We start from the raw sequence: 15,041 nt of genomic DNA, 5'->3' as shown, positions 1-15,041 counted from the left end.
ATTTAGCCACTATACCTATTTACCCATAAGAGTTCATAGTAAATCTCTGCCTTACTGTGGAGAATTCTACCCTAGCTTCCTTTATTTAAGGGAATTTTCAATATTTTATTGGAACCTACCCAGACTTAACTCTTCCAATAAACTTTAGTCTAAGGTAAGAGATACCCTAAAACAGAGTCCAATTTTCCACAAGTTTCTAACCGCCTAAAACTGATAAGGTTATCTAGTATTACTCAAATCTGAAAAGTCTCAAAACTTCCTTTAAAGACCGCCTTTGGCAAACTGGGATGCTAAGGGCACACTGTTTCGGAAGGTCCCTGATAGGGCCGCTCTGGCGGGGCAGTTTCCCTCCCAGCTGATAGAGGGCAGTGGACTTTCAGAGGCTCGGTTTTCTCATTCCTCCACCCAGGGAACGTCACGACCTCCTTACGGCTGCTCCACTAGTAATGCGCAAGCGCGGATGGGAGCACGCACCGCAGAGCCGAGGGAGGGGTCACGAACTCTGACCCCCCCCCAAATACACAAACCCAGAAAGCTCCCTGCCCCCACTTTTCTTTACCCCATCCCTTTCAGCTTTCTCTAACCTGTCTCTTCCCGGAACCCCAAGCAACCACCGCAACGGGACTGTCCGGTCTAAGCCCGACGCGGAACGTAGCTCGTCGGAGAAGCACCGGTAAGAAGTCCCGGGTGGGGAGCAAAGCAGCCGTGGCCGCGCCTGGGACGGGGGTGGATGGGGTGTCCCTTCTTCCCAACAGCCAACGGACGCACCCCTTGTTCCCCCGACAGCCCGCTGACCTCGGCCGGCAGGGCCGGCCCGCCCGGCAGCGCGGCGGCAGGCTGTTCGGGTTGGGCTCGGGGCGCGCAGAATGGCCGAACGTGTGGGTCCCTGCGGGAGGCTGAGGCAGTAGCCGGGGCCGGGGTGCGGCGCGGGAGCGCGGAGCCCGGAGCGGGGTCGGGGCGCGAAAGGCAAGTACGCGAGCGGCTCGGCGAGCACGGCAGCCTCTCCCGCGGCGCCTCCTGCGGCGCCTCTGACCTTTCACCTACAGGAAAAGCTTCCGTCTCGGCGTTGCCGCCGCCGCTCCCCCCCCCCGCCTCGGAGAGCCGCGCGGCGCGGCGGGGCCCGGGGGTCGCAGCGGGGGCTCGAGCGCCCGCAAGCCGAGGCCTCCGTTCCCTTCGGAGGACGCTTAGTAATTCTCGTGCCTACACGGGACGAGCAACGGGTTGCTCAACTTTCACGACAAATCGGGGGACAGCAGCCGCTGTCTTTGGACTCGTATCTTTTGAGAAAAATGGAACGGTCCAGGGGCCTCACTGCCCTGGGCAAGTCTAAACTTCTAAGTTCTTTTGTTGAGAACCCCTGCCTCCGACTCCCGCACGTACCGTTTTATGATTACAATTACAAATGTTGCCAGGTTGGTTGTCTCATAACCTTGTTGCCAAGTTGTCTCGTCACCTTCACTAAGTAGGTCGGCCTGTTTTAAAAAAATAAATAAATGGGAAGGAAAAGCAAAAAAGACTGGAAATTAAGGCCTTTGGGGCTTTTGTTCCTCTGGATGTTCTAAATAGGCCTTTGATTTTGATCATTTTTCATCAGTGTCTGTTGCATGGTTGGTTGGTACACGATGACAGTTTTAAAATTTTGCTTGTGCCCAGTTGGTAGATCATTCCATTCTTATAAAAAAGGTGGATCGCATATAAATGTAACGAATTTCTATTCTTTTTTTTTTTTTTTTCCTTTTTTTTTTGGTAGGGGCATTTCAGTCTTCTGGAAGAGTTTTGAGGGAGACACAAATCAAAGGCACCAAACATTCCCAAGATATGGTACCGTTGGTGTTTCTGTCACCCGACGAGTTTAATTCCTGCGAATTAACGAGTTTTAATTCCTTGGGAAATAGAAAAGACAAAAGAAGCAGCATAAAGAATTGATGATATAAATATCATTACCTTTTTTTTGATTCGTAGTACCCTTTGCAATCTGGAAATCTTTTATGAAAGCGCTGGAAAAATGCATCTTTACATAAATTTTGCATATGATATCAGAAGTTAAAAAAAGTCTGTTAGTAAATTGTAATTAAGAGCTTTAGCATTCAAAATCGATGCTGGACCCATGTCAGAGGATTGGATTTTTAGAAATTTCAACCGAGTCTGAAAGGCCAGGTGGTATTTAAGTGAGGGAAGAGGAACTTGGAGTGGTGGGTATAAAGAACATCCCACTTTGACTTGAAGAGAGGCCCCTCTTGGGAGGATAGGGGCTAAAGTGGGAAGATGAGGAAGTCAGACTATAAAGGAGCCCTCTCCGTCCACAGTGGCAGGCATGCTTCAGAGGTGTAATAAATATTGAAAGAATAGAAGGACCGAAACTTCATCCTTTGGCCATTAAAGAGACGTTGATGGTTCCGAAGCAGGAGAATAAGGATATTTCAGTTCTGTGAGCTTTGAGATATTTAATATTGCTGCTTGTCAGAGGTGCTGACCCACAGATAGTTTGTGCCTTATTGGCACTTCAAATCTACACAAAGATGGTTCTTGCCTAATGTACACAAAGTCAGGTATATTAATTTTTTTTAATGTTTTTATTTATTTTTGAGACAGAGAGAGGCAGAGCATGAGCAGGGGAGGGGCAGAGCGAGAGGGAGACACAGAATCGGAAGCAGGCTCCAGGCTCTGAGCTGTCAGCACAGAGCCCAACGACAGCACAGAGCCCGACGCGGGGCTCGAACTCACGGACTGTGAGATCAGACCTGAGCCGAAGCCGGACGCTTAACCGACGGAGCCACCCAGGCGCCCCAAAGTCATATACATTAAATATGTGTTCAGGAAACTCCACAGTAGCTGCAATTTTACCAGAAGGGTTAACTTGAAGGCTGTCAGGCTACTGAAGTTTTATGACCCCCTTGAAATTCAGCATACTTCTTTGTAGTGTGGGTGAATGTGAATATGTGTTTTCTGGTGAGAGAAACCTTAACTTCCAAAAATTTTCAAAGATCTACTCCACAGGAAAAAAAATCGTTGTTTTATATCATATTTTCAAATTTCGCATCCCCCAGCATTTTAAAATTGAAATTAGAGAAGACTACTTTTACTTTCCTGGTGCTTTACTACAAAGTAGAAAATAAGAAGCCACATAGGGAGAATAAGGCCAGCAATAAAGGGAAAAAAAAAAAAATAGAGATAAGGAGATTCCTGACAGCATCGGAAAACTAACTCCAGTTTTTCCCAAGGTCAGCTCCACTTGGATCCTAGCAGTGTCTATCCTGTCCCCCCCCCCCCCCCAGCCATTTCCTCTTTGCTTAAGCTAGCAGTAGTTGAGCTTTTATCACAACCAAAGTGACTAATACATTGTCATAAATCCTTGCTTTGATGCTAAATAACTATTTCATTCTTACTAATTTTCATCATTTCCCCCTTGCTAATACTTTTGTTTATCAGAGTGAATAAAATACTAACCTCTGGAAATCTCTGAATTTTAGTAAAACTTAATACACTTGGATATGATTTGTAATTATGTAATTAATTTAGATAGTCTGCATCCTTTTTGTAAATGGTGGAAAAAAATTTTTGATCAACAAGATTGTAGGATGTACGTTAATTATTTCATGGACTTATTTGCATATAAAGATGTATTATATTAGTGGATAGTTTAATGAGAGAAGTAAATAATAAGGAAAATGGGATTATGGATTTGACTTTATATCCTGTGTCTGTGCCTTTCTAGACTTAAATCTTAATGAACCAGCTTGACAGACACCTAACAGGCTTTACAAGTAGGATAAGGTAAATAGTTTGAGATCGCAGTGGAAGATATGGTTGGTTGGAGAAGGTCCAGAGGGAAAAAGTTGTTCTTACTCCACCTTTCTGGTCAAATCTATTCCCTAAATTCCTCTCATTTGTGTTTCATTCCATACAAATTAAGGTGTATGATCACTGAGGTAAGTATTCTAAAAACTTCCCCTAAGCATTCTTTTGCAAACCAGTTTGGAGTATATGGATCTATAGAACGGTAGGAGATAAGGGTTCTAGGCTACTGCAGTCATGCAGAGAGTTTATATAGAAAGAAGTAGAAAATTGATATGGTGAATCACAAATCGGAATCTACCAAGTATATATGTGTGTGTATATTTTTCTGAAGAGGTTGTGTAGCTTTAGTCAGATTCTACTAGAAGTTTTTAACTCCAAAAATTAGGAATCCATTGCCATTTCCTGCTCTTTTCTTCTGAAACAGAAAAAAAATCCAAATATCCCTGAATTCAATATTCAAGAATTCTGTTTCAAGAGTATCAGCATTCAAATCCTTTAACATTGTATTACCTGTAACACTGCTAATGACAAAGTATACAATTAAGCATGAACCTTTACAGGCATATATACCAGGCATATATGTGTATCACATATACCCTCATAGTCTTTGGTCTTTTTGGCTAAAATAATAGTTGATTTAGTGGCACCTGGGTGGCTCAGTCGGTTGAGTGTCCGACTCTTGATTTTGGCTCCGGTCATGATATCACGGTAAGTTTTCATTATGAATTAGCTTCTTTGGGTCTGATGTGCCGATAATGCTGCTTGATTTTAGGATTTCTAGACAAGATTCCTTTAAACTGTTTGGCTTTTTTTTTTTTTTCCTACTTACAATTCATTTTTTTGTGGTAATACTTAAAATTTGAAAGGAATACACACTGGGGTGCCTGGGTGGGCTCAGTCAGTTAAGTGTATGACTCTTTGATTTCTGCTCTGGTCATGATCTCACAGTCCTGAGATTGAGCCCTGCTCAGTGCAGCGCATGGAGCCTGCTTGAGATTCTCTCTCTCCCTCTCCCACTTCCCCTTCCCCACTTGTGTTAGCACACATGCTTGCTCTCTCACTCAAATAATAATAATAATAATAAGTAAAACTTAAAAAGAACAGACACTTACTCACTGAAAAGTCTGCATTCCATCCCTGTTCCCGAACTTCCAGTTCTCCCTGGAGATAGTCACTATGAACATTTTCTTTTGTGTTCTTTCAGCTAGTTTTTCCTCTCTCTAGGTATCATTTTAATATATTTTTTTTAATGTTTGTTTATTTTTAAGAGAAAAAGACACAGCGCAAGCAGGGAAGGGGCAGAGACAGACAGACAGACAGACAGACAGACACAGAACTGAATCAGGCTCCAGGCTCCAAGCTGTCAGCATAGAGCCCGAAGCTGGGCTCGGACCCACCAACTTTGAGATCATGGCCTGAGCTGAAGTCAGATGGTTAACTGACTGAGAGCCACCAGGCGCCCCTCTAGGTGTCATTTTAAAGCTTTCCAGGGGCGCCTGGGTGGCGCAGTCGGTTAAGCGTCCGACTTCAGCCAGGTCACGATCTCGCGGTCCGTGAGTTCGAGCCCCGCGTCGGGCTCTGGGCTAATGGCTCGGAGCCTGGAGCCTGTTTCCAATTCTGTGTCTCCCTCTCTCTCTGCCCCTCCCCCGTTCATGCTCTGTCTCTCTCTGTCCCAAAAATAAATAAACGTTGGAAAAAAAAATTTTTTTAAGCTTTCCTTACATACAGCATGCACATTTCTTGTTAGATTTGTGTCTAAGTGTTGTGGGCTGGATTGTCTCCCCCCAAAATTCATATTGAAGTCCTGCCCCCAATACCTCAGAATGTGACCATATTTGGCCATGAGGCCTTTGTAATTGAGTTAGAATGAGGTCATTAGGGTAGGCCCTAATCCAATATGAGTGTTGTCCCTATTAAAAGAGATTACAACACAGGCACAAACAAAAGGAAGACTTGTGAAGAGACAAAGAGAAGACAAGGAGAGAGGTCTCAGAAAAAATCAACTCTACTGACAGCTTGTCTCAGATGTCTAGCCTCCAGAATTGTGAGAAAATTAATTTTTGTTGTTTGAACCACCCAGCCAAAATTAGCCCTGTTAGTCTTGGTTAAGTCAGCCCTAGCAAACCAGTGCAGATTTTGGTACTGGGAAGTGGAGTACTGCTATAACAAATACCTAAAAATTTGGAACTGGAAAATGGGTAGAGGCTGGAAGAGTTTTAAGATGCATGCTAGAAAAAGCCTAGATTGCTTTGAAGAGATCGTTGATAGAAATACGAATATCAAAGGCAATTTTGGTGAGGGTTCAGAAAGAAAAGAGAACTGTGGAAAAAGCTGCCATCATCTTAGAGATACACATATAGTTTCATAAATAGAATGTTGATAGAAATAATAGACATTAACAATGCTTCTGGTGAGGGCTCAGAAATGAGGAACATGTTACAGTTTTGGTAACTAGAGGAAAATGAACCTTATGATGAAGGGCAAAGAACTTGTCCTTGTGTTCCAGCGTTCTGTGGAAAGCAGAACTTGTAAGCTATTTATCTGTGGAGATTTCTAAGCAAAGTGTTAGTTAGAGACATGGCCATTTCTCCTTGCTGCGTACAGTAAAATGTGAGAGGAAAGAGGTAAATTGAAGAAGGAATTGTTTAGAAAAATGGAATCAGGACTTAAAGAATTGAAAAATAACCTATCCATATTGCCAAAAAAGAGAAAGTGTGTTCTTAAGAGACTCTCTTGGGTATGACTGGACAACCAACAGTTTGCTAAAGAGAATTAGGGACATGTGATTTATGGATCCAGGCAGCCATCTCAACAGAAGCCAGGAATAGAGATGGGGTTATTCGGGAGAGATCTGTATAGGACTCTTATATCTGATGGCCTAAAGCCCCATGAATTGCAAGGAAGGCAACAAGATTTCTGAGAATTTTATATCAGCAGAAATGTTGCCAGCTTGGACCGAGGGGGACATATATGGGATGAAATGAAGAAAAGCTGTCGAACTTGTGGGATTCTCCTGGATGGGCCAGTAGAGCTATTCAGTTTTAAACATAAGTTATCCTTCAGGGAAAAGGAAGGAAGACCTCAAAGATGGGTCAGAGGTCGTCAGGGCTGTCACTGCTACCCTGGCCCCAGAGGACACAAACCTGAGGAGCAGCTCTGTTTCCTCAGTTGGTCCCAGAATGGTTGAGGCCACTGCTTTTCAATCTAGTAAGAGATAGTTGAATAATGAAGCTAAATATTAAATACTGCTTTTGGCACAACTAATTGAAACATTTAAAATTTTTAAAGTAATTGAAAGAAAAACAATTCAGATAATTTGGCAATTAATGTTATTTATAATTGTAGACTATTAGTGAATTTATGACAGACATTATATAATGTGATAAAGTCAGAAATAATTTTTGTGTTCTTATCTACTGATACAGAAAAAAAGCAAAAATCAGAGTCAACCCACTGATCTTTCAGGCTCTCAGATCCATTTGGAGAAAGTTTTACATTAAATTCAAATTAACCTTAATATATAAAAAACTTCCACTAATGAAGAACAGTTACAAGATTCTAGAGAAATCTTCTTTCCTTTTGAACGAATGCCAGTTATTACAATGTATTGGTAAAAAGAGTATGTTAAGTGGTTACCATGATGTATTTGTTTACAGATAGGGTTACCCTTATTTAAATTAATAAACTACTCCTGATCTGTAGAGTTGTCCTGGTTAGGCTTCAATATCTTTGAAAAGTGAAATTGTTTGGTATTGAATCTTTTTTTTTTTTTTTTTTTAAGTTTGTTATTTTGAGAGAGAGAATGTGCATGTACGAGCAAACAGGTAAGGGACAGAGAGGAATCCCCAAGCAGGCTCCACACTGTCAGCGCAGAGCCCAAGTCAGTTCTCAATCTCATGAATCATGAGATCATGACCTGAGCTGAGAATGAAGAGTTGGACACTTAACCCAGTCACCCTGAATGATTTTTCTAAGTAGATATTTTCAAAATGTATAAAAACAGAGAATACTGTTATGAACCCCTGTATAAACAACAGTTTTCAGGAACTGTCAGTTCATGGCCAACCTTGTTTTGTTTATTCCCTCCTACCACCACCCACCCCAACTGTATTATTTTGAAGCAGATCTTAGCTATCATGTGATTTCATTTGTTTGGGAGGGTTGCGTTTTTAGTTTATTTTTTTGAGAGAGAGAACCACACGCCGGGGAGGGGCAGAGAATCTTAAGGGGCTTGATCTCATGACTGTGAGATCATGACCTGAACGGAAATCAAGAGTCTTTGATGCTTAACCGACTGAGCTACCCAGGCACCAGCATGTGATTTCATTTGTAAATTCTTCAGTAAATATGTTTTATTTTGTGAAAAGTGTCTTTTTATCTTGGCAGGACATTCTGGCAGTTAGAACATGGCAACCATAGAAGAAATTGCACATCAAATTATTGAACAACAAATGGGAGAGGTATGTTTGATTTACAGTTCATTTGCTGATCCATCAGCCTATTTACATCAAATGTATATGCTAGGTTCTGGAGGTACAGAGATAAAAGATACCCTCAACATTAAGATATTTTTAAATCTAGTAAGAGATAGTTGAATCATCTGACAGTCACAATACAGTGGTAAGGGCTGTAATAGATTATTGTATACGGTGTTATGGGAGCACAGAAGAAAAACAGGTAATGAAGAGTCACAGAGGGTTGTGGAGATCTGGTCATGGAATATTTTTGGAGGTACAGAATCTGAGGCCAGTCTTAATGGACCAGTGGGAGGAGATCCGTGTCAAATAACAGATCTTATGCCCTATTTCTTAGGAAGAGGTACCATAACCCAGAGGTTTTCAAAGTATCATCTAGGGATTCTTTCAGAGAGTCAGCAAGGTCAAAACTGTTTTCATAATAATACTGGAACATTAGTTACCTTTTCTTCCCCAGAGGCTACATGACATGCGATGATACTGTATGATGAAACATGTCAACATATAAAAGATGTATATAAATCAGTGGACCAATGTGTGATGTTACAAAATTACTGATAAGTAAAGGATCCATTCAAATTGCAGGATAGACCAGTAGATCTTAATACAGTTTCTTGGGGAGCTTGGGTGGCTCAGTTGGTTGAGCGTCTGATTTGAGCTCAGGTCACGATCCCAGGGTTGTGTGATTGAGCCTTGCATCAGGCTCAGCACTGAGTGTGGAGCCTGCTTAAGATTCTCTCTCTCTCTCTCTCTCTCTCTCTCTCTCTCTCTCTCTCTCTCTCCCCCCCTCCCCCTCCCTCCCTGTACCCCATACTTTCTCTGTCTCTCTTGTGTTCTTTCTTTGTCTCTCTTAAAAAAAAAAAAATTTTTTTTTGTTTTATTATTTATTATTGAGAGTGAGAGAGACAGAGCACAAGCAGGGGAGGGGCAGAGAGAGAGGGAGACACAGAATCTGCAGTGGGCTCCAGGCTCTGAGCTGTCAGCACAGAGCCCAATGCGGGACTGGAACTCACGAACAGCGAGATCATGACCTGAGCCAAAGTCAGCCACTTAACGGACTGAGCCACCCAAGCACCCCCCAAAAAAAGTTTTTTTAAGGAAATAGCAAAAATTGTTAGGATAAGATGGAGACTAGACTTGGTATAAACAATCTATGTGTAAAATAAAATTGACAATGGTGAAAAGTATATCCAGAAAAATAGGACATGCTAGAAATAATGGTCAACAAAGAAAACTTGAGTTGGCAGCAGCTATAGTCAGTACAATCTGCCCTAGACAAAAACTGATTAGTAATTCAGCATTTTGTTGTAAATTTTGCATAGAAAAGAATCTTGATGAAAATAATTTCAGGGAAATGGAGAAAAAGTTGGAAACAAACCAAATTTGCCATTTTAAATTTGAACCAAGGGATTAAATTGCCTTAATGAGTTTACTCTGTAAAATATTTGCTCAACAACCAAAGCCCTCAACACTGGCTAGTTCTCTTTAGTCATGAACTTGCACTTCTCCAGACTCCTCCAACTAAGTGGATGGCATTTCTGTCCTCTCATGTGCTCAGACAAAAATTTGACAGTCATCCTTTACTCTTCTCTCCTCATATTCCACATCCAGGCAGTTGGCATATCCTGTCACATTTCCCTTCATAAAATATCCCAAATCCAATTATTTTTCTCCTCTGGCATGGCTGCTACCCTGTTCCCCACCAGCATCTCTGCCCATATATAATTCCCAGATATTGCTGGTGTCTGAGTATTCTTCTCTTCAACATTCACAGGCTAGTCTACACACTAAATCTAGAACACCCTCTTTGAAAAAGATCTTGCCACTCTGCTCTCTGACCTTCCAGAGGAAGGTGGATCTCCATTTCACACAGGAGGAAATCCAGACTTTGTAGTCCCTGTGTAGCCCTATACCATCTGGCTCCTGCTGTCTCTCAGATCCTGTCTTTTACCATAATCCTTTCTGCCACTCTTTCACTCACATAGCTCTCTTGTAGTGCCTCTTGCCTCAGACACACTCCTCCTGCCCCACAGCCTTCTTTCATGTTTCTTTTTCTCTACCTGGGATGCATTACCCCTAGCTAGTCCTAAGCTTTGGTCTGTTACTGCACTTAGGTCTGTGCAAAAATGTCATCTCCTCATGGCTTTTATTCTATCAGTGACTCTCACCATCTCTACCTTGTTTTATCTATTCTTTATAGCACTTAATACTGTCTGACAACAGTATTTGCTTGTTTTTTATCTGCCTTTCCTCACTAAAATAAAAACTTGATGAGAAAAAAGGTTTTGTTTTATTTATTGCTGTACTCCAGGACCAGAACAAATAGTGCTTGGCAAATAGAAGGCACCCAATATAGGTTTGTGTAAATGGAAGGTGGGTGGGAAGGAGAAGGAAGGAACGAATCAGAATAGTGATTGTACCTTCGTTTGCACATTTGTTTTTCTATAGGATAGGATTTTGTGGGAGAATTGCTAGTTTAAAAGGTGTGTGTCTATGTGTAATTAGAGTTAAAAAAAAAAAAAAAAAAAGATTAAGTCGAATCGATTACTGATATGACATGGTTGTGTTAGATTGTTACCGAGCAGCAAACTGGCCAGAAAATCCAGATCGTGACAGCACTTGATCATAATACACAAGGGAAGCAGTTCATTCTGACAAATCATGATGGCTCTACTCCAAGCAAAGTCATTCTGGCCAGGCAAGATTCCACTCCAGGGAAAGTATTCGTCACTACTCCAGATGCAGCAGGTGTTAATCAGTTATTTTTTACAACTCCTGATCTGTCTGCACAACATCTCCAGGTAAATAACTTTACAGTGTCTTCATCACACTTGAAAGAATTAACAGCATGTAATAAGTGTAAGTCCTGGTGTTAAGACTTTATATCCTGCATGGTCCATAGAAAGAAAAATCTTGCATAAAATTACATGGTGTGCACATTATCTGTGGTGACTGCCCTCTCCTATATGCCGCTATACTTTTCCTCACACACCCTCCCTTCCGTGTATTTTGGAGGGCTCTTACATACAGCAAGATTCACTCTGGCTAGTTTGTCCAGGGAGGGGTTTAATAAAGGATATGGAGAACTCATAGAATTGTCGGGAAGGCTGAAGAAACAGCTCTAGGTCAGTTTCCAAGAATAACCACTTGGATGTGCTGCAGAACTGGCTTCTAAGAGACCTGCTGCTTCTGCTTGGTTAGGAAACTGCCAAATCAAGAGCCTCTTCTGTGGTAGCAGCACTTCCCAGGAGCACACTGCCTAGGCCTCAAACAAGCTGCCAGATCAAGAAGGTGGTTTTATGGCTGCAGCTTTGTCACTGTGCCTCCTTGGTTGTTATCTATGTCTTCCTTGATGTAACAGGTGGTTTACCCTCATGGTCTGCTTTAACACTGGAAGTCAGTCAGTATTCTAGATTAACTTCACATCATTTTAATTTTTGCAAGTTATGCACTGTTTTTCAAAGAGCCAGTTAAGGCTTATACAGAATGCATATCTGTGGTTACATAGATGTTTTCACTGCTGGTTGCTATGATTGAATACAAATTCAGCAACCCCCTAAGTTTGCCTTTGGAGACTTTTTGGTGGAGTACCCACTTAAAATTGAATTCCATGTTTTGTGCTGAAAACCTGATCAAGGAAAGTTCCTTTTAGGATTGAGAAACTAATTCATAAAATACAAAATTTTGCCTGATTCTATTATTCTTCTGATTACATCATCTGTATTATTTTTAGGAATGGCTAAGGTAAAAAATAGATGGGATTTACAAGAAGTTATTTTATCAACAAGACAGAAGTCCCAAAAAGTTTATAACATTATGAATACCTTTTTTTTTCCTTATTAACAGAATTGATTTTTTACAAGTTTTATAGTTAACAGATTTTTTTTTTTTTTAAGAGAACACAAGCAGGGAGGGGCAGAGGGAGAGAGAGAATCTGAAGCAGGCTCCATGCTGGGTACAGGGCTCCATGTCACAACTGTAAGATCATGACCTGAGCTGAAATCAAGAGTCGGATGCTTAACCAACTGAGCCACCCAGACTCCTCAATAGTTAAAGAAATATCAGGAAGTACAGGGTTCTCTTATAACCTCTCAACACATAATTTCTCCTATTAACATTTTATATTAATATGATACCTTTATTTTGATAATGAACTAATTTTGATAATTAACTAAAATCCATAAATGTTTTTAGCTTTCCCTAATTTTTACCTAATATTCTTTTTGATTCCAGGATACCATATTACATTTAATCATCATGTCTCCTTAGATTACTGTTATCAGTAACAGTCTCTCAAACTTTTCTTGTATTTGATGACCTTGACAGTTTGAGGTATACTGTTCAGGTATATTATAGGTGACCCTGCTATGGGACTTCGACATCTCATGGTTAGACTGGGCTTGTTGGTTTGGGTAAGGAGGATCACAGAGTGCCATTTTCATCACATTGTATCAAGTGTACTTAGTATCATCATGTTTGATAACTGGTGACATTGATCTTGACCACCTGGCTGAAGTAGTGTGTGTCACTTTTCTCCACTGTAAAGTTACTCTTAAAATAAAAGAAAAATTCTGTTTCCAGAAGAAAAGGTAATATTGGTACTTTGTTTACTTTATGGAGCACCTCTCAGGGCAGAGAAAGAGAAACAGGTATAGGATAGAATCCCCCTGGGCCAAAAAGATTGGATTTCTGATCTAGTGATCTAGTGTCCCTTAATCTCTCAATATTTCTTCTACCCATAAGAATAATAGAGGATAAAAGATTAACACCATTTGCTGTAGATGTGCTATTAAGGAAAGGAGTGATACTTTTCATAGATGTTTTCAAGGGACAGCTAGTACCAGAAGGTTTTTTCTTACGTTTCTGTTGAAGACTAATTTTTATAGTGATATAAGAAGGAATGATGCCAGGGCACTTGAGTGGCCCAGTTAGTTAAGCATCCGACTTTGGCTCAGGTCACGATCTCGAGGTTTGTGAGTTTGAGCCCTACATGGGGCTCTCTGCTGTCAGTGCCCAGCCTGCTTTGAATCCTCTGTCTGCCTCTCTCTCTGCCCCTCCCCCACTCATTCTCTCTCCCTCTCTCTCTCTCTCTCTGTCTCTCTCTCTCAAAAATAAACATTAAAGAAAGTTTTTTAAAAGAATGATGCCACTATCATAGGGAATGCCTTATCACATTTTTGGGATTAAATTAATTCATTCACATTCCAAAAGATTGAAAGAAAATGATGAAAATACTAGAAAATAAATCTAAAAGAAGAGACTAGTGTATTTCTTTGCCAGCATCATAGTAGCTATACCTAGTGATATATAGCCCTTTATATAATTTAAGGAGCGTTTGTAATTTGCCCAAGGCTTCCCCACTCAGTCTCACTGACCTTCTGCCATTTACCAGACTCCACAACCCATGCTGTCAACCACTCCACCTAATCCTAGACAACTCATTGATGAAAATTTTATATTTCGTAAATCAATCATATTTCCATAATTATAAGTAAATACTTTAACAAAAACTTTAACCCCTTTTCCATATAAAGGTTCAGCAGCACCAGGGTGGCTCAGTTGGTTAAGCATCTGACTCATGATATTCGCTCAGGTCATAATCTCAGGGTTCACGGGATCAAGCTCCACATCCGGCTCTGTGCTGAGAGCATGGAATCTCCTTAGGATTCTTTCTGTCCCTTTCTCTTTCTCTCTCTCAAAATAAATATTTATTTATTAAAAATCAGTTATCTTTTTTATGCTATTATAGCTTATTTTAGTCAGTCATATGGGAAATTTCTGAGCTGTTCAAAGACAGATGTCATCATGGGGCTAATAGCTTCTGCAATCATTTGATGTGTTGAATGAATAATAAGTGCTTAATGGGTAAGATACGTTAAATACTCATGCATTTATTTGTGTGTTTAATAGTCTGTTAGAGTGTTATAGAGTAAATTTAAAAGGTATTCTTCCTATCTTTGTGTCTAATAACATTGATATTTTTACTTACATAAAGAAAAATAAGAATAGTTTAATTGATATATATGTATAATAGAGTTCAAAGTTTCAGAATAACTTGAAAGAAAGCAATAATTAAGACTGAATATTCTTCTACTTTTTACTTACGAGCATTATTAACACACTATTGTTTTGTGTTTTGTTTTGGGGGGCTTTCTTTAGCTCTTAACAGATAATTCTTCTCCAGACCAAGGACCAAATAAGGTTTTTGATCTTTGCGTAGTATGTGGAGACAAAGCATCAGGTAACATTTAAAAATAACCTATATATATTGTGTTGTAACTACCACACTACCACGTTTCTTCTTCTGAAAGTAAAAAGAGCATGTCATTTTTTTTTTTTTTTTTTTAATGTTTACTATTGAGAGAGAGAGAGACAGAGCTGAGCAGGGGAGGGGCAGAGAGAGAGGGAGACACAGAACCTTACTTAGCAGGCTCCAGGCTTTGAGCTGTCAGCACAGAGCCTGATGTGGGCGTTGAACCCACTAATGGAGAGATCATGACTTGCACTGAAGTCAGACACTTAACAGACTGAGTCACCCAGGCGCCCCAAGAGGATGTCATTGTTATGGTCCATATTTGAAGCCTATGAAATGTAACCGATTTTATCCCCAAGTTTTTTATTCACCTAAGGTTTTTTTTCATTTGAATGCAGTTTGACTTGGTCTTGCAATGACATAAAATGCATATTTTGAAGAATTAGGAAAAGCAGTTTTTCCTTTAAAATGTAAACTGAATGAATAAGTGGAATTTTTTAAAAATATAAAACCGG

At 40.5% G+C, this 15,041-nt stretch overlaps 1 protein-coding gene across 12 annotated transcripts in view; it reads left to right on the top strand.

Annotated features, from left to right (window-relative positions):
• The first annotated feature begins 428 nt into the window (after window positions 1-428).
• The window catches only part of NR2C1 (nuclear receptor subfamily 2 group C member 1), a 44,070-nt gene continuing 29,457 nt past the window's right edge, over window positions 429-15,041 (top strand). The window contains exons 1-4 of one of the 12 annotated variants that reach the window (XM_043562156.1): window positions 429-673; window positions 8,185-8,258; window positions 10,844-11,074; window positions 14,433-14,514. In XM_043562156.1, coding sequence (XP_043418091.1) covers window positions 8,205-8,258; window positions 10,844-11,074; window positions 14,433-14,514 — 367 coding nt within the window. In that variant the 5' untranslated portion in view covers window positions 429-673; window positions 8,185-8,204. Of the gene's footprint in view, window positions 674-805; window positions 967-1,211; window positions 1,373-5,654; window positions 5,843-8,184; window positions 8,259-10,843; window positions 11,075-14,432; window positions 14,515-15,041 lie in introns of those variants that run through there. The other 11 variants (XM_043562151.1, XM_043562145.1, XM_043562149.1 and 8 more) reach the window with 11 other exon arrangements.

Source organism: Prionailurus bengalensis, chromosome B4 (genome assembly GCF_016509475.1).
Source record: "Prionailurus bengalensis isolate Pbe53 chromosome B4, Fcat_Pben_1.1_paternal_pri, whole genome shotgun sequence".
Classification (NCBI taxonomy): domain Eukaryota; kingdom Metazoa; phylum Chordata; class Mammalia; order Carnivora; family Felidae; genus Prionailurus; species Prionailurus bengalensis.
Note: the sequence above shows the minus strand (reverse complement) of the source record. Positions and strands in the feature narration are given on the sequence as shown.